Here is a 25,504-nt window from a genome sequence, read left to right as displayed (position 1 = left end):
AAGATACATTGTGAATTATTCATGCCTATGACATATTAAATAACAGAACAAAACCTGTTTAGGGAATTTCATATAATTAACGTTTAGGAATAATCGAAAATTGTGCTAAAAAATATTCTAAATTCGCTGAAGTTGAACTTGGGACGAGAATCGGTAACTGTACGCCAGATGTTTTCAACCGAATTCTTGGAAACTCTGAAAGCCCTAACAAGTGCCCAGGGTAATTTATTATCCCAACCGTCGCCTTTTATTGCGGGCACATTGCACCACTAACACAATCACCAGGAACAAGATTACATGCCGAACGTCACAGCGGGGCTGCCAAGGTTTGTTATCTATGTAAGGATACTGTGTCAGCGCTTAATTAGCAACAGACACATACCTGGACGGATGACGAACCTTGTGCTGTTGGTGGACGCGGTGCACTCTCTCGCTGCAGCAGCTGGTCCAGTTTCCTCACCACCTAGGATTCTTGCTGCAGATTTTCCATCTTCGTGTAACTTGTTTCTGAACTTCATTTTATTTAACTTATTTTCAATTTATTTTTGTAAAATTTATATTTTTTTGTAATACCTGCATCAACTGTAAAGCGCCCTTGAGGTGATATCTCACAAAAGCGGCGCTATACAAATCATCCAATAAATAAATAATAAATAGATAAACAAAAATTGTTTTTTCGGAACATAAGAACTCAAGGAGTTAACGAGATACTTGTTATAAATCGGTAGAAATTTGGTTTGCGGGTGCTTAACAATTGCCTCTCTATAAAATATTTGAATGCTTAAAATATTACATAAACGAATGCATCAATAAAATATTCAACAAGCCACTCTATTTACGTCGTAAAGAAGACAATACTTGAGGAAACGGCACTAAAGCATTTAGATTGTTTTCCATCCTTTCGGAGGTGAACGAATGAATGATTCAGACACAGCTATAGAGCTTGAAATATAGTACAGAATGTACAGTGTAGAGAGTACTGGGTACTACAGACGTACCGCATTAAGGAAGTTGAGATCTGCCCCGCGCGAGATGAATAATTCAACGATGTCGATGTTGGTAGTCTGGCAGGCCACGTGCAGGACCGTGTTTCCTACCTGGAAAAATACCAAGTGCGGTTAGAGCAATTGCAAAAAAATTACAGAGGAAAATAGGAAATGCAAGAATATTTGTGAGTAACATTATATTTATATATGTACGTCACTATGTTTCAGATACAACCGTAGCGAAGAAGCGAAAGTCGTATCCGGAACTGATTAGTTTCTTAGAACGGACACTACCTAGTTAGAAATCAATGTTGCCTGTAACTTATCCTCGACGCACACTACACTTATAATGACAATTTAACACACCTATAAATTGCTATAAAGTTAGAAACAAAACTTAGGTTAAATAGTTACATACGTAACCTAGTTTTTGTTTCATGACTTTTCATAACTTTATAGTACTTTTTATACGTGTGTCAAATTGTCACTTTGATGAGTTATCCGGTCACCCATATTATTATATACAGGTGGGGCAAAAGTAATCACCTGATGTTCTTTTGCTGTAATATTTTTTTTAATGATAATATTTGGTACTGCTTGTGAAATTTGTTTATTTAATCCATTACCGATTCATATCCTTTTGATTTGTATTCTGCGTTTGTTTACATCACAAATGTCAAAACCGAATTGACATTTGGCGCCATTTGCAAAAGTTATAGCGTTTTCCAAAAGGGTGATTACTTTTGTCCATTCCTGTAGAGGGTGCTAACTTTACACTATGGTAAAAGTAAAAAATAAATTTTTTGAATACAAAAATATTTTTCCATAATTTTTAAATAATTTCCAAAATGTTTAACCTTAAAGCGCTGGAATTTCAAAAAAAAATATTAATCTCTTTTACTTGTACTACCTATCATGTAGAATCACCCCCCGAAGTTAATGCACTTTACACCCGGACACCCCGTATATTTTATATACACATATCCATGTTAACAAGTCACTTTTTTATACATATTAATATTCTGTTCAAATAAAATATTCTCTGTTATTATAAAATTCTATACCTCAATAGAATTTATTTTATATTAATTACCATCTACGAGTTTTCCAATAAGAAGTGTTATTTTGAATAGCCCGCTATTTCGGTAGATGTTACTTTTGAAGCTGTCATTTTTTAACATTTGACAAGTAAAAACTACGCCATTAATAAAAATGGAACGATACACGCTTCAACAACGCATTGAAATTATTAAAATTCACTTGAGTGAATCAAATGCAAATCATCTTAAGTGATGAGGCCCATTTCCACCTCAGTGACTTCGTCAACAAGCAAAATTGTCGCATATGGGGCTCTGAAAACCCAAGAGTTATTATTGAAAAGCCTCTCTATTCTCAACGTGTTACTGTTTGGTGTGGTTTATGGTCCGGCGAAGTCATTGGACCTTACTTTTTCGAAAATGAGGCTGGAGCAACAGTTACGGTGAATGGATTGCGCTATCGAGAGATGATTCATGATTTTTTATAGCCTGAATTGGATGGTATTGATCTAAACAACGTTTACTTTCAACAAGACAGCGCTACGTACCACACAAGTAACGAAACCATTAATCTTTTACAATTGAATATCAAAAGAGGTGTTACACCTCTTATTGGAAAACCCTGATCATAAACACCTAATACCTCGATTTATGTCAGGTCTTATACAAACCTAGTATTCATTCAACTGTTATTACATTAGTAGATATTTCTTTTAAATATGTATTGTCTCACTGCAATTCTATTAACAACTGTATCAGTTGCAATAATATTTTTGTGTACATATTACTTGTTCTTTAATTTTTTACAAATATTCTCCTGTGTACCACTTATAATCCAATGCTTTTAAATAATTAAATAAGTAAATATCCATGTCTTCATTATTTGAACTAATTCTGTAACTTTTATTTTTCTGGATCACATGCTTAGTGATAAATAAATAAATTAGTTAACTTTAAAGTGAAATAAAGTGATATCCATTGTACAACGGCGTAAATAAAGAAATTAGATTGGTAGTGTAGCGTTTGCGATGTGGCAACATAGGTGGCTTCCTGTTTGGAGGGAGGCAGACCAACATCGATGCACCTTCCGTTTGAACTTGCTAGAGTCACTTGGTGGTCCGTACTTCATATTTTCTTGACACATTTGATTCTTCTATTCATATTAAAGGTAGCGAGTTCAATTCCTAATTTTAAAAATCTTCCGCTTTTGCAATGATGGCTTTATAAGATTTTCAAATAAAAGTTTATGCGTAACTATGGAACTTCGTCTTTCTTTCTAAAAAAGTGGTTTTATGGACATCATTTTATTATTTTTTTATAATGATAAACTAACGTGTATAAAACAAGGTTTTATGCATAGCATAAAGGATAACACATAATTATAAGCAATCATCCGAAATACTAATACATATTGAAAATATCTCTCGAGTAAAAATAATGCCCCCAACGGGAATTGAACCCGTGCCTTCTGATGTGTAGTGTTTCTGATGACTAATTATTGCTTATAATTATTTGTTATCCTTTATGCTATGAATAAAACCTTGTCTTATAAACGTTAGTTTAACATTATAAAAAAATAATAATATTTGACAAGTCAAAAATATTTCACCGATAAATGAAGATATCATATGTCTCGACGCCATCTAGTGAGAAATTTAGCACTAAAAAAGCCTTTCCTACAAAAATAAAGTTGGTTGTTTACAGGTGAAAAAATATAATAAGCAGTAATTGTTGATTTAGGTACTAGTACATATTGAATCATTTGGCGGGTTGGAAATAAGCCGACATAGCTCAGTGGATACAGAGCACCTGACCGGACATCAAAAGGCACGGGTTCAATTGCCGTTGCGGCGTTTATTTTTACTCGGGAGATATTTTCAATTTGTATTCATAAAATAAAGTATTCATAAAATAAAATGTATTTTAGCGATGTTTTTTTTGCTTAAATCAAAACAGGTTAATGGGTAAAGTGCACTAACTTTGGGAGTTGATTCTTCATGATGGTAGAAGTAAAAAAGATTGAAATTTTTTTTCGAATTTCCAACTTCATTAAACTTTTAACCTAAAAACTACCTTAAAACGTTGGAAATTCGAAAAAAGTAAATTAACTCTTTTACTTCTAAAATCATTTAGAATATACAAAAACTGTAATAATGAAGGTTTTCTGTGCCAAAATTTTCACGGCCTACCGTACACAGCCATACTAATACATTTAAGTATTAAAATCGGCTAAGAATGTTTGTCTTTCTTAAAAAAAATAAAGATGTATGTTTGGACTTACCTCATCTGGTTTATTCATGGAAGCCCCAGCCTGGAGCAAGCAGTCTATGGTCCCTCTACAGCCCAGGCTGCTTGCGATGTGGAGCGGAGTCCATCCCTTCTGCTCGACACAATGAAATACAAACAGATGGAGTACACACGCCCAGTCACACAATGCTAACAGTGTCAACAGTGCCAACGCGGAACCTAAAACAATCTACAGTGGAAATGTAAACGAAACTTCCAGAGGAATATTTGACAAGTGAAATCTTGAGTGACTTAATAATTTAAGCGTGTTTTATAACAGTTCTAAAGTGTTCTTTACTTTATTTCAATGGTTGAAATACATCCATTGGTTGATATTTATATAGTTGGATCTCTCGATTAAAATAAAAACAAATCGAGAGCATTTTCGGAAATTTAAGTCATCTCTTATTCCAGGATTTTTTTTAGCATTCTGATTATATATAATAAAAAATTGTTTTCTATTTTACAGTGATTCATTTTTGGGGTATAATGCCATGTTGCACTACCTGCTTCTTTAGACAAAGTTCCGAAAGCATTACAGTGCCCGTCATTAGAGCAGACGTGTGATGGACACTGTAATGCTGTCCAAAACGTCGGTTAAAGAAGGAGGTAGCAACACGACGCAATACCCCAAAAATAAATCACAGCGTTTTCGCAGCTACGTTTTGGACAGCGTTAAAGTTTCAATCGACAGGGCAGATGTCTAAATTGTGGTGAAATTTGTGCCTATGTTTGTAGAAGTGATACCGTGTTGAAAGCGTTAAACCTCTTACGGTATTTTCTAAAAAAAATTATTTAAATTAATCTGGTTTTCGGTGATTAGTTTTGGTGTAGCCATCAAGTACCGGACACCAAGAACTACAACACACTCTTGAAAAGTGATGAAAAAACTATGTTAAATAGATTACGTTAGGTTATATTCACAGGCCATTTTTTCAACACTTTTAATACGTTTATATCATTTTTCTTTCAAGTGTCTTGAATTGCCACCCGGAGAAAAATGTGTATCGTTAATTTACTAAGAATCTCTTCGAATTTTTTTTTATCCCGTTAAAAATGGGATTGCAGGCTCTGAACGAATTAATTGATAATTTTTCTGATAAACTTTTAGTAAAACACAAATGTATTATCACAATATAAGGTGCATGAACACCTTTTCCAATCTTTTAGAAATTTAACAAACGGCCTGCAATCCCGTTTTTACCCGGATTTATCAATAATTTGAGGAGATTTTAAATAAATTCGTAATATTAATTTTTCTCCGCGCAATGTTATGAGTTGCCCCGAAACACAAAAACATACAACAATTGGCTTCACCGATTAACGTACTTCTAAATAATCTGAGCAGGTGTCCGAAAGAGGAATAATTAGTTGCAAAATGATATTGTCAATTCTGAATTTGAAATATGATATCGAAAAATCTAACGTTTAATTACTAGGTCTCCAATAGTTGGGTGGTTAAGACGCTGTCCCGGTAACACAAGAGATCCTCGGTTCGATTCCTAGTTGTAACCGTTATCTTCTGTGTGTTTTTCTGTTCCATGTTACAGTATTATCTTCATCTTCAATATTTTTTTATCTGGTTGCCAAAAAAATTACAGAGGCGATACCATCTACTGCACGAAAAAGTAAGTAAATCATGTATTTTAATTATAAAAAACAAGGAACTTTCGTTCGAAAAAAGTATTATAATATCAAGTTTCGTGAAAGATCGTTATCCTTGATAGCTCATTTTATAATAAAAAGGCTAGTACGGTTTTCTAGCGCTAACTAATGTACTCCTGCATAAAAAAATGAGTACCTATGGTTGATTTATTAAAAATCTCTTAAAATTATTTGTAATCCGGTTAAAAACTGTATTTTAGGCAGTTTCCTGATAAACCTTAAGTCAATTCCTAATCTTGATAATATACAATGTCAAAATTCGAAATGTTTTCCCACATCCCGATTGCATATTTGTGTTTTACTGAAAGTTTATTAGGAAGCCTATTAATTTTTCGTTAAAGGACTTAATCCCGATATAATCCCAATCATTTGAAGAGATTCTGAATAAATTATCAATATTTTATGTAAGTAAGTTTTCTACGTGTAAGCTGTAAATATGCATTGCGCAATGTGAATGCAGAAAAACATCGTTAGAGGCTTTGCGAAGCTCCCGTACGTAATTTGAAAGTTTTATAAGCCGAATTGATCCACAAAGCAATTTGTGGAATTGAAAGGGAGAGGTCTGCAAATACTATGCATACATTGGACTTCAACCGTTTGTCTGCAAGGATTCTGTTAAAAGTAATTTCATGAAACGCATAAATTCAGTTTTTTGATTATCGAAAAAATATTACTATAAAAAAGAAATTTTCATATAGTTGTCATTTTGATTATATACCTCTCTATTGAAAGAAGACTAATAATTGTTTCTTACATTATTCTGCCAATCAGGTTCGCTGCCATACTCCAGCAGCATATTGACTATGTCCTTGTGTTGGGAGCTGGTGGCTGCGTGCAGAGGTGTGTCTCCCAGCGAGTCCTTGGCGTGAGGGTTGGCTCCACATTCCAAAAGGCAGACGGCTGTCTCCTGGTATCCACCAGAACAGGACGAATGAAGGGGTGTCCGAGACAACTGGTATTAAAGAAAATGACAATATAGTGAAAATGAATTGTATAGCAAGTCCTAGATATTAGATTAACTACGCAATATGCAGGTTAATCGATGATCCCAGGTCAGAATATCAACAGGCAGCGTCTGATTTACCGATAAGGTAACTAAGCTTACATTAAGGGCTCCGGTTTAAATATGTCATGTGTCAAAAAGAGCAAATTTTCTGGCGGTAGTCTTTGTATGAAGTGTCTGACAGAAATACCAGAGATATAACGGCGTATAAAGTAAAAATTCTAAATTTTCAATGAATTAAATGAAAATTGATTTTCGTGCAGATACTGGCGGCAATTCAAAAGGGAAGACATTCAGTTGGTCACCCAATACTAAGTTGATGAAAACATTTGTATGAGCAGAGACTGGACATGTAATGTAATGAGGCCGCTGAAATAGAATTGGATAAGTGACCGACCGACTTGTATATTATAAGAAAACAAAAAGAACAGCGAGATGAAAACGATTACACGAAAACACACATAGAGGTGTCAGAATGTGACCTTGTGTAAGAATAGGAGGTTATCCACCGCTTTCCCGCCCTCGTATAACTAAAAAATAGTTACCCCTTCAGGGCTCTCACAACGATTATAGAACCTTTGATGTCCCTGCATAGTAAGCAGGAGTCAGTATAATGTAGGAAGTAATAGGTTAGTTAATATTAAAAATAACCCTGCTGAGAATTTTTAAAGACAGTAAATTTAAAACCAACAAAAAAAATTTCAAATATAAAATAAACCTGCACTCCATGGCAATTTTATGAGGGAAAACGTGTTACGATAATTGTCACCTATTAATGCAGCAACAGAAGATTAATTTGAGATTTCTTTGAGAACTACTGGATCCTTGAAAACAAAACCTGTGATTACAGTGAACAACAGCAATATAAAAAGAAAGTTAATATTCACATACAAAACAAGTGATATGCTAATGAAAATGAATCTGTCACATGATTAACAAGATTGGATATCCAGATAAGATCATTGACGACCGTAATCTGTCATTGTATGACATTTGTATAAGAATCGGTATAGAAACTAACCTTATCAGAGGAATCGATATCTGCTCCTACTGTGGCCAATCTTTGAACGATGCAATGGTGTCCTACAAGGGCCGCATGATGAAGAGCGCTATGTCCCTCAATATCCTTTGAATTCAGTCCGGGGAACTTCTCTCTATCTGCTTCCAGTGTTCTCAGATTTACCATATCTGGTCTCATACTTTCTCTTCTCTTTGGTTCTATCTTGGCTGCTTCAAGGAGTGTCTTTTTGCCGTCGTTGAGTGTTATTGAAATACTAGCTCTGTGGTGTTTGATTCTTGGTGGCTTTGGTTCCTTCCCACCTCCTTCGAGTACCTTCAATACTAGTTCAACAACTTCTAGTTTTGCCTTTTTGTTACGAGCTGCACACATCAGTAATGTTTGCTGTTGCTGTAACAAAACGAAGAGAGACATATTAGGCTATTCCACGAATGAAAGCTTTCTGAACCAAATAATGATATTGCGATAAGTAAAAGACATTGTTGTATTTATAATAGCCTCCTCCAAACCTCTTAGTGTTTGTGAAGGTGAGGACACAAAACACGGTACAAACTAACAGGCTTCACCTCAATACCAAGCTACAAAATGGTTCTTTTACGAGCAATGAAAATTCGAGCGTATTTTTTTTAATAAAATGACATGTTGCAAATTTTACACAATGTTCAACGGTATCCAGAAAAACGTAAAATGACACGCACGTTATGATTTGCATTTTGAGAAAAACAATGCTCGTCTTGAAATCTTGGAAAGCCTACTCATAATATAGAATATAATTATATATATTTATTGATAGCCCTTCCATCGTCGCCACTATAAAATTCCATGTGCCGATAAAGGAACACAAAACAAAAAAATGTAACATTCTTCTGCAATACATACACGACCAATTTTTAGACAAACTCACTAACCAATAGGATGCATGATCTGTGCAACAAGTTTGGGGGTACTGTTGATATACTAACTGATTCCATTTATAGAATAAAGCGAAATCCATACCTGGACTTTGTTGAATCCTACAAATTTTAATAGCGTTGGTAATGTAGTTCTAGTGATTTGTCTTATATGTAGTATTGTTCAAGTTTCTATATTATGTTATGTTACTGAGAAATATTTCACTAATATTGTTTCGTATTCAATTCACCAGTTTAACGTTATTTCATGCTTTTTTCGATAGCTCACTAGGTAAATTCAGTTCTTAAAAAAAAAAAAATTTTATATGAATATTTAAAAAAAAAACAATAAAAATAATCCTTTTTCGTGAAAAACAAAAAACTTATTGTTTTGCTTTTGTTTCTAATGGGTGAACATCGATTAGAAAATATGAAACAAACTGGACGGGCAGATTTATATATACAAATCTTCCGGAAGAAATTCTCTAAATGATAATCAAAATCTGTTAAGTACGTAATTTAGAAGAAGTTTAGTTCCGTCTACCTACCTATGTATTATAAATAGAAAATACAATGTAAGCAGATTCCGTGGAAATACACAGTGTATTGTATGGTATTGAACATAGATGATACATATTGATGGATGGAAAAAGCGTCTTTCCCCCTCTAGGTTGATTGCATGTTATTAGGCTAATGAAATAATAAATGAGAGATGAGGTGAATAACTAACTATTTCGAAGGCCGAAATTAGTACTTTTTAACAACGACAAAATATCTTCTCACAGGACTTGGAATTTGATTGATTTTTGTTCAATAAGGAACTACATTTCATTCAACTGAAATACCTCTATATATTTTTATGGTTGTAGTTAGTTTTAACAGTTAAAATAATTTTAAAATAAAAATTTTCAGGTGCTGTTTTTTGTATGGGAATGGAGATGTTTTTTATTCGTAATATTACTCTGATTTTAATCTCGAAGAACACTGGGTAAAAGGATCTCGTAACTGATGTTATCGTATTGTATCAAAGTGCAAAAATAAATCCATTAACGCACCAAATAAACAATTTATTGGTGTTTAAAAACTGTATTAAAATATTTTTATTAGTTTCAATGTGAATGTGGACAAGATTTACCGATGCATATGTTCTAAATTACCGACAGGAGGTGAAGAGATTCTCGATTTCCCCACAAGTCATTTGACTCCAAAAAAAAAATAAAAAAAAATTTAAATTAGCCTTTATTATCATTTATTCATCTGTTATTTATTATTATCTAGTCATTTTCGGATTTTCTCTTTTGTAAAGGCTTTAAAAAAAGACCTTTTTTAAATTTGCTGCAAACGAAGACGAAATATAGTGCGTTCTCACCATTATTTTAAATATTATTTTTCAATATTATTGGATAACCAAGAAATGCCAAGAAACCCCATAAAAAGGTATTTCCAAAGGAATTGGCAACATTAATGAGGATTTTGTAAACCATAGATATATTACTCATGAAGACTGGTAGTGATCAAACAGCAGTTAAGTCGTATCAACAAAATGGTGTGTTTACTGAGATGGCGATCAATGATACAATGATGATCAATGAGTTAAATTAACAGAATAGTGTAAATATATATAGAAGTATTAGCATTGTGTTACAAACAAGTACAAATATACAACAGTAACATCAAGAGTGACAGTATAGGTACGTGGGGTATTACAAAATGATAAGTCGTAATGTAAATTCAAATTAGCAAACAAGGGCTTCAGTGGGGCATCAATATACATCATTTGTATCTAATAGCCATTTTCCTCGATTACATTTGACTTTAACAGTGTAAATGGTATTATTTTTAATTGTCATTGGTAATTTATTAAATATTTTGGGTGTGTTTTAGGTTCTTTCGCCTTCACCACCAATCTTTCATTTTGAGATAATCTTGTATTATGTTCATGGTAAACTCTTTCAACTATAAAAAGAATCGGACTATACGAGTATAATTACAATAACTGGACTTAAAATATTATTCAATAATATTGTCACGAGCTAACAAGTGAAACATTAAGAGACCTGTATATTAATTTAATGTTATTTCTGCGTACATTGGTGTTGTAAAAAAATCATAATATGCAATGCTAAAAGATGATTAAAACTTTACTGGGAAACATAAAATAATAAAACATTTCATTAGAGAAAAATACTTGAAACTGACGGACGGAAATTTAGATAAGGGCTTCTGTCAAATGTCGACAGATTGTTCAATTGTTAGAGGGTCTCACCTAACCGAAGTCAGAAAATCTGATAATATCATTGACGTCAGAAGAAATAGACTTGCCATAACATGAAATCCAAATATCATCTCGATGAGCTGGAAACAAACTACGTGACAATCGTTTTGGAACCAGAAGAGTTCCAGCATGTCTTGAATAACCGACGATATCATTTGTACATTGACCGTCGACGACTGAACATCAAATTAACGAGACCTTCCACAGAAAAGATAATTCGATAAGGAAATGTAACGGTTTGCGCGTTTCTAATGTTTCTAGCTTTCCTGTGAGAACGCTAAATATACGTATCATGGGCGTTCATTTGGCGTGCACTTGTTTCTTATTGCGGTAAGTAAATTATGACTCATTTGTAAAAGTGTCCAACTAAAAAAATACTATAACATAATTTTCAATTTTGGAAAAAAGCAAAACTTTTTTGAGGGATTCGGAATTTGCAATAACGTTTATTACTGCTGCTAGCAATTTGCGAGCCATTGTAAAATGTCTAGTTATTCGTAAGAAGATTTTATTTCAGAAGTCTTAATAATGATGATAGAATGCGACTGTACTCAAAAATGTCGGATTCACTTATTGACCAGTCATTGAAGGGGTGACGCTCACGTCACTTCCCCGCTCCTCGCAACATGGTTTATTCCCCTCACCGTTATCTTCAAGTCTACTGTTCTCTCTCATGTCTATGGATGATATTTATTTATTATTATTATTACACGCCCTAATGGGTTTTTACACACTACAAAGTTTAATAGTAGAGTATCACAGTTATTATAGATTCTACAAAATTAAAACAATAAAGGAAACATAATACAACGAAAAAAGAAAAAATATTAAATGTTACAACAAAAGCATATAATAAAATAAGATACATTAGTAAAAATGATAAGAAGTCTCACATAAATAGATATTCAAAATAAAAATATATATATTGCGGAAATTATAGATGTCTATTTGTGTCTCGATCTATAAAAGAATTGAAATAAACATTATTTATATTGATTATTTTTAAGATGAAATATATCTCCCAGATCAGAGTATTTATTTCCGAGACTGTGAAGTCTTGGAATTGGGGAATTTTGATAAGACAGTGTCCTGGTGTTGTAAAAATAAAAGGGTAGTAAATTTCGGCAAGATCTTTTGGGTATGTGGATGCTGATTAATTGGAGTAACTCAGGACAGTCAATTTTGTAATGAAGTATTTTATGTAGTACTATTAAATCTGTGTTTATTCTTCTTTCAGAAAGTTTTAATAGGGACAATTTATCTAGTAAGTAGTTATAATCAATGTTTTCCACAGGAATATGCAATTTATAGTTTATATACTTCAAGAACTTATAACATATTGAATTAAATCAGTCATTCTACAGCTGTGATAATTAAATGTAGATTTTGGAATATTTCTTGCGATAAAATCTTCAATTTCAATAATAGAGGTGTAAGTGGGCGCGCTATTGGGCTAAATTGATAATTTTTTTCCATTCAACTTTGTATTGAAGGCATTTCTGATTTTTGTCTTTATTCTATGACTTCAATAAATTCTAATCTGAACGCTTCGGTATTAGGCATTCGGCATTCTAACCGGTGTTCGGTAGGTACTCGAGGACGTAACCGAATGACAGTACCACCCCTATTTCATTATTGGCCGGAAACGGAAACGAAATGGATATTGCAGGGCTGGTCATAAATTAGCGGTGAAACCACACGGGGAAGTTAGAAGGCTTTGTGCTCAGACTACGGGGGTAGTAAGGGTAGTTGTTCTTGATTTCTAAATGGTTTAGGCTACCGCCTTTAGGCTATAGGTAGGAAGTATGTTTCCCTTGTGTGGGCAATAATAAATTAGTTTTTCTGTGTACGGTTTGATCATTATTTTCTCAAACGGGGGTGTGCGGTCAATGATTTTATAAAGCGACAGAGCAGGGTTATTTTGAGAGGAACGGCTTCCCGGCCATTTCCGCAAAAACGCGATTTCGAATTATGCCAAATAACTGCCAAAAAACATTTTGATACTCTTACATTTAAAATACAAACTACTGAATTACCTTGGAACACAAATTTGTCGTTTAAAAATTAAAAATTTTACTAAAAAAACACTTTTTTATGATTTTTTATATTTTAATTTATTATATAAACATAACAGGTTGGGGAAGATAATTTTTTTAATAACAAATCGTCGTCTTAGTGCTTAATTATACAAACGACCAATTAGCAAATTGTTCAATCTCCATTTTAAAACCAAATTAATGTACAAAAATCGATAATTAGTCATTTAACTAAGAATTACATAATATAATGTAACCTTTACCATAACGAAAAAAGCTTCATCTTAAAACCCTATTATAATTTATCCTGTAAAATTACCGATTGTTCGTTTGGACAAATAAGCACTAGGGCGGCAAAAAATTAGAAAAATGGAAAAAAAATAAAAGTATTGAAAGATCAAATTCTTTAATGGCTTACATTTTAAAATTTTAAACACATAATGCAACATAATTTCCCTCAGGTAACATGTCGTCTTTGGTGATGCTGTGTGGAGGGTGTTATAGAGGAACGTAAGGAGGGAGGAAACACAAATGCCGGCGAATTTTTCCACAGCCGAGCTGTTGAAGCATTCAGCTCAGCATTCTTTGCGGATGTCCATATTTCTTACAAGATCGTACATGGAAGTATCGTACTATGAAGTATTCCAATTCATAAATATTAATTTATCTATACTTAAAATACTAAAATCAAAAAGGTAATATTTGAAAAATATCATTTCATATTTCAAGTTTACACAACAGATAAAATGTTTCTTTGGCCGTATAAACACTTTATCTAGCTTTCCATGAACTATTGTATGGTTGTTAAATATCAGTAAGGATTTTACATTCACGGTTGTTAAGGCGACTCTAATAACGAGGATTTGTTCGACGCTCATGTTTGAATTGTTTCTGATGAACGTATTACTAAAATCTTCTATGTTTCTACGGAGATCCTTACGGATGTAAGTTATTTAGTACTAGCTGACGTGTACCCGGCGTTGATTGACTTTTCTCTACTTTCAATAAATATAATATTAATTTTGCGTATTCGAAGAATACAAAGTTCCTACATTTAAACATTTATTTAAGAAAAATTCAATTATTCAAATTATAAAAGAAAAATATAAATACTCATTCATAGCTGAAAATTGAACCAGACTTAAATATATATTTGCATGCCCTAAACTACACACTTATTTTGCCCAGCACCATTATACCCACGAAGGAAAACATTTCTTTAATAAATTACCAGAAGAAATTAGAAGCATTAATGATAAAAATCAAATATTGAACCAAATAAAAAAATATTTTAGGGAAATCTTTAAAAAAAAAGCTGACTCCCATAGTTTCAGTTAAAAATCTCACAAATTATCCCACTATACTCTGTTTATCCTCAATAATATATATTTTTTCTTCCTTCCAAATACAATAATTTGTATGTTAGTTATATTATTTTTCGCAAATGTACACGCCTCTTCCATCCACATGCAAATGCCTTTAATGGAAGTGAATTATAAATTAAAACAGTATGACTTGTAAACATTGTATATTTATTGTAAAAAAACACAAATAATAAACAAATACAAATACAAAAAATAATTTCCATTCTAGAAGAAATTCTCTAAATGATAGTGAAACCCTATTAAACTCCATTGAATAGTTTAGAAGAACTAAGAGCATAAAAAGACAGAGATGGATAGCGATTTTGTTTGATACTATTTAGAGATTTATTAAAAGAATATCAGGAAACGGCCTGTAATCCCCTTTTTTAGTTCATTATGATCTTGGATGTTCTGGGATGTTCTCGAACGTTCCAGACTATTCCCAAACATTCCAGAATGTTCCAGGATGTTCTGGAATGTTGTGGAATGCTTTCGAATACTCTCGAATGTTCTGAACTTTCTAGAGGGCGCAACTTCCAGCCCTAATATCTTCAAAAGCACGCTCTTCAGGTAAAAACGAAAACCTTCTTTACGGATGGGGGACCCTCTCCACTACCTTCAAAATATACCTCGATTGCGGTTGACATAGTCTGACCGGCTCCGGACGGTTGAGAGCAGTCGGGACTTTTGTGCGGTTTCACATAAAAAGGACCTTACCATTAAAATATGAACGTTTTCAACAGTAATATTAGCGATAAGCGCCAGTTTAAATTTTTCTAGATTATGAATTAGGAACTTCCCGAAGGATCCTTCCAGAAACGTTAGAGATTTTAGTAATACGTTCATCAGAAATAATTCATATAAACCCCATGGAAAAATCGATTTTCTAGGCCTGCTCAGACAAAATCGACCGTGGGTCCGGCTATTATGCCGGGCCACGCGCCGAATATTGTTTTTACACGACTTTATCGTTAAGATTTCCACTTCATTTAAGAGATTTGTTAGGGCAAATACAACCGCGGCTCTGTCCAATACACCAAGGCATCGCGTAGCTTATTTTTGTGCACGGCTACTTCACTTACGTCGTTAAGATTCTGGCTTTATTTTAGGGTATTGTCTCGTCTTAATCAATTGTATAAAATATTCATAACGTTTATTAGTAAGGCTGTTAGTAGGCATGATTCGAAATTTATTTTATTCAAATACTTTATTTCTATGTTTATTCTTGTAAAATAAAAATAGTGAACATAGAATCTCAAAGAAATAGATAAATGGAAATAAAGTATATCAGTTGGAATACATTAAAATAAAAAAAAAGTCAAAGAACAGCGAACTAGTAAGCCATACTACGTTTTAAAGTACAAAAGCGCTCTTTCATTTCCTTTCCAATTTAAGGCTCCGCTCTTCGCTTCCGTGTTTAAATTTCCATTATTTTGTGTGGAATCTAAAAATGGCTAAGATTCCGTACAAATTTTCTAGAGTTTGATATAGTCTAATATTTTCAGAAAACTATTTCTAACGCCAGAACAAGCATTGATTTAAACGGGTTCCCAGTGAAGTAAATGATTTAGGAGATGAGGGTTGATGAAGAAAATTATTAACTTGTAAATAAAAGCCGATACACGGAGAAAAATGAGTATAAATGCTAATATATTAAAATCTTTAATTACTGAAGACAATATTAGCGATACCAAAACGAAAATTTCAAACAGAAAAAGATACGGTCACACCTAGGACTTGAACGACCCTCACCCTCGCAAGGAGATATATAGATATATGTGACCGTAATTTTTGAAGTGAAACTTCTTTACGCGCGTATTGTGTATTTTCGAGGACCGGAGTAAAACCGACTCATGACCGTCACGAAAAACCGTGATCATTTCGCTATAGGAGCCTAGCTAATATTATATACCTAGTTTAGGTCACTCTCCAAACGCAGCTTTGCGGTCTAGAGGCAGAGCGCCCGACTGTCGTCGTGAAGAACCGAGGTTCGATCTCCGCTTTAACTTTTTTTTTCTTCTTTTTGTGATTTTTTTAATACGAGGAAAAGTGATAAAATGCTCTCGTGCTGCGACTTTGTCAGGCATACATATAAGAAGATATCTAGATGATTTGTAATAATGTAGTAAAAAATTACACAAATTTGTTAATTTTAACCGAGAGTCTCCCGAAATGTCTAAATCCATTTAGTGAGACTCTAGACCGGCAGGTGTTCGCTCGAGTAATTGGCTAGAAGTAACGGTCGGTACCTATATGATATTTTGGTCGAAATATAGCTTACAAATCGAGCCAGTAGAGTCGCTCGGTATTTTGATTAATTATTTTTATTTTGAATCATTAAAATTACTAATCAAGGCCGATAACGCGACTTATTACCCTCGCAGACGTGCGTAACAAGTTTTTTTAGTAAAAAACACAGCCGTAAGTGAGTTTTTAAAAATTTGAAATGTTTTTCAAATTCAGACTCCATACGGGTATGAGACTGTTAAAACACGATAGATCTTTTCCAAAACGGAAAAATATACGGAAAATTTTTGAAAAACGACAGATATGACTTCACACTGCCGATATATCTTCGATTCGACCCTAAATAAAGCGTTAACGAGACGTTATGTGATATTATTCATTTGCCGTGTTTGAAAACGAAAAATTTGCGCGGGACAAGTCAATTGAGGAGTACACGTTGTATACGCGGTTCTCGTCGCGCGAGATACCTCTCCTTGCGGTCTAGAGGCAGAGCGTTCGACACTCGTTATGCAGGACCCGGGTTCGAATCCCATATTTTTATAACTTTTAATTTGTTTTATCGCATGCTACTTATAAATATGTCAATATTAGGAATCTGGTTAAACGTTCATTTGTTAACAACACGCCTATAAATAAATTTATTCTTTTTAAAACTATAATGTACAGCATTCTGAATAATAATAATATGAAATGAAAAGAGAGAGAGAAGAATACTAAAAGTTTCACTTCCGTCGTGTGTAGGCTTGCCACACACTGTATTTTTTTTCTGATTTTTCTTCACCTATTAAATATCACATTTTGAGGTTTTACTCATGAAGTTATTCGAAAAAAAACATATATTAAAAATCTCTTCAAAATTTTGGTAATCCGTTTAAAACCCATTCGTTAAGGGCCTGAAATCCTGTTTTTAACGGACTAACCAATAATTTGAAGAGATTCTTAATAAAATAGCAATACTTATTTTCTTCGTGTAGTAAATAGAACATAATTTTTAACAAATATGTATGCTTATGCTTATTATAACGTGGATGAAAAAATTAAAACGGAAGATCAAGTAAAATTTCAACCTTGCTATAAAGCTTGACTTGATTGCTCTTATAATAATTTGTTTGACTGCGTATTTAGTTTTTATTTTTTACAATTAGTTTCTTAAAATATTGAATTACAGTACGGATTGAACAATAACAGATATCATTGTAGACTATCGTAATGGGAAATTATTAGAATAAAGATAAAATTTTGCATTTACTGTTGTCTATGTGTCTATTTTAAATAAAAAAAATGCCTAAAAATATTTTGCTTAAAACGTGACTTATATATTTCTGCCGGGTGATAAATTATCTTTATGTGTATATGTTTAAGTGTGACAGCTGTTTCGCCTTAAAAATGCATTGTCAAACTGTAACCGATGATAATAACCACAATTACTTCGGAAAAAGAAACAGCTGTCACGCTTAAAAATGGTTATGCATAGCAGAATTTGGGTTAAATAAAATACTATTCAAATAATATAATTATGGTACCTACCTAATTTATTTGTCGCAACAAGGGTATTTATGACAGTTTATATTTCTGAATGTTCATATTTTGAACGCACATGATACGGTAAAATTAAGCCAGAATCTTAACGACGTAAGTGAAGCAGCCGTGCACAAAAATATGCGTCCGGCGTAATGAACCAACCTACGGTCGAATTTGCTTTGACAGGTCTAAAAATAAAAAAAAAGTGGGATTCAGTTTAATTATTTCTGATGAATACAAAAATCACAAATGTTTTTAGAGGGATCCTACGGAAAGTTACTAATTCATCGTATAGAAAAATAAAATGTGGTGCTTACCGCTAATTTTATAGTTGAAAAACGTTTTATAAAATTTACAAACTGCTTAACATAATTTTTTTTAAAAATAAGGTCCTGTTTTTATTAATCTTAAATACAAAAACTTAGATCCATAGGGATACCTTTAGAAACATTTGAGATTTTAGTAATACGTTCATAGGAAATAATTAAAGTTTGAGCGTCGAACGAACCTCCGTTTTTAGAGTCCTATATGCAAAATGCAGTGGACGTAGGATTTTCTCTAGAAAACGTATACTTTTACTGGTGTACCATAATATGAACGTGTAACAGCTTTCTTAAACCACAAAGGATCTCTATTTCATGCTAGAACCTTATTTGTAAGACCTGTATGTTTATATTACTTGATATTATTACATAACAAACAAATCCTTTGCTGTTGAAAATGTATTTTCCATGAAATTCTAGACATTTTTATCAAGTTGTTTCTTCAGCCATCGGATCTTTTATATTATAATCAAAAGCTTTAAAAAAAATCATTTATTGACGTAAGAGGGTTTGTTCTACTTTTGAAATAGATTTGTGCTTCAGAGATAGAAAGAATTTTTTTTTTGCTCGAGAAAGGTATATTTTTTAATAACTCATTTTGTAATATTTTCTTGTTTTCCAAGTAATATAGATAATGACATGATTCATTTATTTGAGATATATATTGATAATATCTGACGTGAACCCGGCGTTGCTCTGTTGCTCGGACATATAAATAGTTTGGGGTAATGTTTCAAGGTTGTTAATTCTAGAGTACCTGACAACTGAGTGCATTTTTAAAGTGGAAATAACATTATTGTATTGCAATAAGTATTTGTCTTACTTGACTGGTCATGTCTTCATCTATCATCTCATGATCTCTTCAACCATTTACTTCCAAGTCATACCTTCTACCTACACCTCTTTCTTCGTTCATCACTTACGTCTCAATCTACCACTAATAATTATTTGGTAACCCCGACTTCTAATACCAATTCTTGTATCATGACATTCACATTGTTACTGTTAAAAAACTACATTATGTCGCCTAAAATATCCATAAAAATTGAAAATATCTCCCGAGTAAAAATAAATGCCACCGACGGGAATTTAACCCGTGCCTTCTGATGTCCGGTCAGGTGCTCTAGACCACTGAGTTACGTCGGCTTATTACCAACACGCCAAATAATTCAATATGTACTAGTACTTCAATCAACAATTACTGCTTATTATATTTTTGAATGCTTAGAATAAATTTTTATCCCCTGTGCTATGCATAAAAAACCTTTTCTTATAAACATAAAAATAAAAATAAAATAATATTGGACAAGTCAAAATATTTCACCAACAAATGTAGATACATTATGTCGTACTTAATTCTACTATCTATCTCATTCCAGTGCAGAGATAACGCGTAAAGTCTTTATCGAGCGTCCCCCACTTCTTCTATCATTCAAATCACTCTATAGATATACACTTCTGGCATTAATAAAAACAATTTTTCAATTGTATTAATGCTGTAGGAACGCGTACAGGACAAACAAAGAAACATGCATTTATGTATATATATATAGGAAAATTAATTAAAATATTTGCCAACATTTGCATACTGTGTACTTCATTGTCACTGTTAAATTAAACAGGTTCAATTAGTTGAATGAAAATAATTCATTTAATACCAAATTTATTACTGCATAAAATCTGGAGACCGCTTATTTATATGTACAAAAGGTAATTTGATGTAAAATATGGAACAACACAAATATGAGTTGACATTGACGTTTGCAATACATTTGTCTAATAAAACGTCTGTGTACTTCATCACCTTTCAAAAACAGCTTTTAGTTTTCGAATAAGTTAAGAAATATTCCATTTATTTGGATTTTTTTGCTAAGCGGAAATACTCCGACCTTCTGACAGAATATGCAAGAGGCCTGAAGGGTAAATGAAGTAAGCAATGCCATATCAGCATTATTTTTAAACCTAACACCTTCGATTGATGAATCCCTTTACCAAAAAAATGCCAATATTTGCGAGCACGGTAAACAATCGATAAAAATGTTCCGACAGCTGACAGACAAATTTAAGCGCGGCCTCTCGAGTGTCAGATAAGCTTGAATTAACTTATGAACAATTTTTTTTGAATACAGATCTTTTTGAATAATGTCGTTCGTTATGCAAAGTTACTGGCTTATAAATGAATGGAGGTAAACTAACTAAGTGCTTAGAAATGAAAGAAGTCGTATACGCGATAAACTGAATCCGTTCGGGCACGGAGAAACGAAAGTTGTTCACATAACAAGTTAAATACCTCATTAACTAATTAAATTACTTTTTACCGTCCAAAGGTATATGCGGTCTGCCAGTTCATATTGAAGTTAGTATTTCAATTCGGCAATTTTAATTTATTCGTGTTTTTAAAAATAACGCAATATATACACATAAAAGACATGTTAAAGGAGATAAATTTTATCACAGTGAAGCAAATGTATTTAATTTTAAATGAAAAATAGATTCCAATCACGACATAAAGGACGAGAAATTCAAAGCAAATTAGATTGCAAGGAATAAATCAAGAACCCAAAAATATCTGATGTACAAGACCATCCAAAATTACAACAAATTCTCGAATGAAATTATTGAGATTAAAAAAATGATTCATTTTAAAAAGGAATTAATAAACTTTATCCACCTAAAAATTTGATTTGGTTTGTGGTTTTTAATATGTTTAAAATGATGTTTGCAAAATATATTTCTAAAATTATTAGCACACACCACGATGTCTAACATAAGTTTAATAAATATTCAGAAACGTTTTAGTTCTTAAAAAATCAGAGGACTAACCCTCCGTCAACTAATAAAATTAGTTATCAAGTCACGGGATAGCCGGAAGCGTACTTTATTCGCTTAGGGATGATAATGGACATGCGGTCGGAAGTAATTGCATAAGGCTGCACTCGGTTTTTAATTACATTTGTGCAGTTAACAAGGTCGGTTGTTGAGCATTCCCTAATTACTGGATATTTACGTTTTGGTTCTGAAACCGGCTTTCAGTTCAAACGAGGGAAGTAACTAATTTAACTAATTTTATACTGCAGATTATTCTCATAATGAAAAACCATTGTATACATTAGTTTTGAATTTTATTAAATGTTTACGTATCCCGGGAATTTAATCGAATAGAGAGATATATTTCAAGCACATTAAATTAAATGAATAAACGATATCTTTTATCTTTAAATTGCTAATTTATTATTTTTTTAATTTCAGTTGCGCGGCAACATTCCCCCATCCTTTTCCTCCCCCATCCCGCTACAAAGCCAAAACCTGTCTCCCTCTATATCCTTCCTGTATACTTATAAACACGTGTATTCTTAAATTATTATAAGCATTAATTAGTAGCCTGTAATATCAAAACAAATTGAAAAAATCTCACGAGTAAAAAATATGTTTACAGGTGGAAAAAATATAATAAGTGGTAATTGTTGATTGAAGTACTACTACGTATTGAATTATTTGGCGGGTTGGAAATAAGCCTATGTGGCTCAGTGGTTCAGAGTGTCTGACCGGACATCAGAAGGCGCGGGTTCAGTTCCCGTCGGCGGCATTTATTTTTAATCGGAAGATATTTTCAATTTGTATTGATATTACAGCTAATAATTGCTTATAATAATTTACTTATTTTTTAGTTTGTTTATATTAAAAAAATACGTTATCAACAATCAGTATCATGTATATATCTCAAATAACGTCTTTCCAAATACGGAATAAAGCTAATGAACTATTTAGATACAATCGACAATGTTAATTTTTCTTTTGAAATTCGGTGCAAATAATAACAATATTACAGGCGACTAATTATCACTTAAAATAATTTATTATCCTTTGTGCTATGCATAAAAACATTAGTTTATCATTAAAAAAAAAGAAATATATTCTTGTATAATGCATATAGGTTTATTACATTTGTTCTATTTTCATTTTTTTACTTTTTTATATTTGTTACTTAGTCCTGTTTTTTATATTTTAGTTCACATTCTCTAAATACTTAGTAGTATATTACCAATTCATCCATCTGTGAACATTAATAATTGGTCTGTTTCTTTTCCATCCTCCTTTGTATATTAAATTAATATTAAGAATGTTTATGTTCCTTAAAATAAATAAATAAAATTAATCAAATATCATTGATGTTTTTTTTATATGGCGCTAACGGTTTATACCTAGTTCCCGTGAGCACTTAGGCCATAGGCCCATTGTGCTATCTGCCATTTTACCTCAATCCTTTAACAACAACCCAGTCCCTTTAATAAAGTTCCCCAGGGTTGTTATAGGGGTTTGTGGTTATGTCTTCTGGTTCTACTGTATGTTTCTCCAGGTATCTGAGCCTAGTTCCCACCAGGGCAGGACATTGGCACCATAGGTGAATTGGAGTCTCTTCATCCTCTTCACATTTCCTGCATGGTGGTGTTTTCCACTCCCAATATCTGCATGTGTCTCCTGAGATGGCAGTGTCCCGTTAGTAGTCCTACCAGTTCCCTCAGCGAGTTTCTGTCCATGTCGAGTAGTTTTTTGGTTCGTCTAGGGTCTGGTCCTTTTATGAGTACTTTGGATCCATTCTTTGCAGTGCTGGGATTTTACCCACCTACATATAAACATGTAATTTTGTGTAGCAAGCTGCTACTCCTACGGCCGGCTCGGATCCTACAAGTGGTGTTTTCTCCCCTTCCCTTGCTAGTTCGTCAGCCCGCTCGTTTCATTGATGATAATAATAACAAATTTAAACAAAAGATAACAATACACATAACATAAAAGCTAACCGTTTCAACTGGGAATCGAACGGAGAATCTCTGTCTTACCGTTACAACGTCTTCTATCTACACATTGGGACCTAATCATTAAAGGTAATTTTTGTCATATTTTGTATATACAGCAATCTTGGGCCCATTGGTATGGGAACAAATTTGTTCATAAAAATTATATGTAACGTCCTTGTTAAAATTACTATCCCATAAATATCCACGGGCTGTAATATCTGGATAGTAACAGGTATCGCGGTGTATTAAGATAATATAAGTTTTCTCTATAACAGATATTTCAATAACACATATTTTTACATAATGCTAGCCTCTATTATGCAGAGTGTATCAGGACGTACCCGACTGACTTCAAACAGCGACTCATAAGTTTATTAAAGTAAAAAACCAACCCGTTAAAAAACAAAGTTTTCCTACTAAAACACGTCTATTTTTATTTATATATGTATTTAAAAACTTTGTGGTTTGACTGAAGATTAACCCTTCCCCCCTAGGGACTGGAGACAACCGAGCTAACAACTAAGTCAAATCAACGATTGGGTACGTCCGACGTATATTATGTTAACTGCTGTATTGACATCCGATCTCAGAGAAATGCATATATGTCCTCGTGTGTATGTGTGATTTTCACCAAATTGATAAAATGCATTGTAATCTACAACAAGTCTATCTGCCAAGTATCGGCTCGATCAGATATCGATAAGCAGGTTAATTTTCACTTCAAAACTTTGCATTAATTCATTTCCCAAAACAAAAGTAGAATTCAAATAGATGTGTTTAAAAAAATTTAGAGTCAATTTTGGTCAGTAAATAGAATTTTTACTTATTTTATATTTTCAAGTCATGTTCCTACAGTATTGAATAGTAAATGACGGTACATATATTGGCGTATTATGTATTGGAATTAGTTTCTTGTTAGTGGTGACATATATTTTGGTTGCATTTATTTTAATTATTTTATAAAAAGGTCACCGTAGAGACAAAACATGCTGTTTACATTTAATACCTCAAATAAGCTAAAGAATAGCTGAAGTTAAAGTCAAATTGTTAAAGTATATCGGGGACAAACATAGAAAATAAGATATGACACTTCGCTAACCAAACCGGTAAAAATCATGCCCAGCTGTATGTGAGACGATTTGCAGTAGCGATGTGTAGGTTCAGCCGGATTGAGTCCTTGAGCCCGAGTCCTTTGCGGGAAGCGGGTCCTACTCCCACTCCTTTTCGTAATCAACCACTCCCAGAGAACTCGGTCTGGGACTCGGACCCGAATGCCTCCAATCAACGACTCCCAGAGAACCCGGACCCGAGAATGCCTCTAAGGACTTGGACTCGGACCCGAATGCCTCTAATCAACAATTCCCAGAAAACTCGGACTCGGGGTCTCGAACCCGAATGCCTCCCTCCACCACCGGCCTCGCGAGTCCTGCAGTGAGTGGTAAGTTCTGGTGGTGAAGACATCTTCTGTTTACCTGCTTTACAGTAAGTGGATGTTTTGTTTATTGTTTAATATCTAGTACTTATTGGAGTTATTTGGGGTTATGAGTTGCTTTTCTAAACCGATGAGCTAATTAGTTAAATAATAATATCGACTGACATTATTTTAAAGTTTTATTTTTTGTGTTATTAAAAATACAAATTTCAGTGGTGTCTGTCTGTGTATCCGTAACTCTGGTTCAATGAACTCTAGAATATGGATTTGCTTTGATTTTAAAAATTGGAACTGATTGTCAACTGGTATTGGAAAGATTCAGACAAGCGATAAATCAGGTACCAAGATTATTTTATTCAATAATTGTTTATTTAAAATGGCTATCTTTTGTTAAAATTTTTTAGCTATGTCGTAATAGTGTTCATTCGAAAGGCAAATTTCTGGCAAATGTTTATTTTTAATGATCCTGAGACATATATATGTATATATTTGTGAAACCAAAAGGAAAAATATACAAATCAAATATATAATATACACAAATCCTACAATAATATATTGAACAAAGTGAGTATGTATTGTAAAAGTAAAAAAAAATGGACTGGAATAAATAGATATTAAAACATGT

General features: G+C 33.0%; 1 protein-coding gene across 1 annotated transcript in view; it reads right to left on the bottom strand.

Annotated features, from left to right (window-relative positions):
• LOC149426029 (uncharacterized) overlaps positions 1–25,504 on the bottom strand; it is a 218,530-nt gene that overhangs the window by 42,094 nt on the left and 150,932 nt on the right. The window contains exons 5-8 of the mRNA XM_089644152.1: positions 7,999–8,385; positions 6,729–6,926; positions 4,305–4,403; positions 999–1,097 (exon numbers count right to left, since the gene is read on the bottom strand). Coding sequence (XP_089500278.1) covers positions 999–1,097; positions 4,305–4,403; positions 6,729–6,926; positions 7,999–8,385 — 783 coding nt within the window. The remainder of the gene's footprint in view (positions 1–998; positions 1,098–4,304; positions 4,404–6,728; positions 6,927–7,998; positions 8,386–25,504) is intronic.

Source organism: Hesperophylax consimilis, chromosome 2 (genome assembly GCF_061612785.1).
Source record: "Hesperophylax consimilis isolate HC1 chromosome 2, BYU_Hcon_1.0, whole genome shotgun sequence".
In the NCBI taxonomy this organism is placed as follows: domain Eukaryota; kingdom Metazoa; phylum Arthropoda; class Insecta; order Trichoptera; family Limnephilidae; genus Hesperophylax; species Hesperophylax consimilis.
The sequence above is the reverse complement of the archived record's forward strand: the minus strand, read 5'-3'. Positions and strand labels throughout refer to the sequence as shown.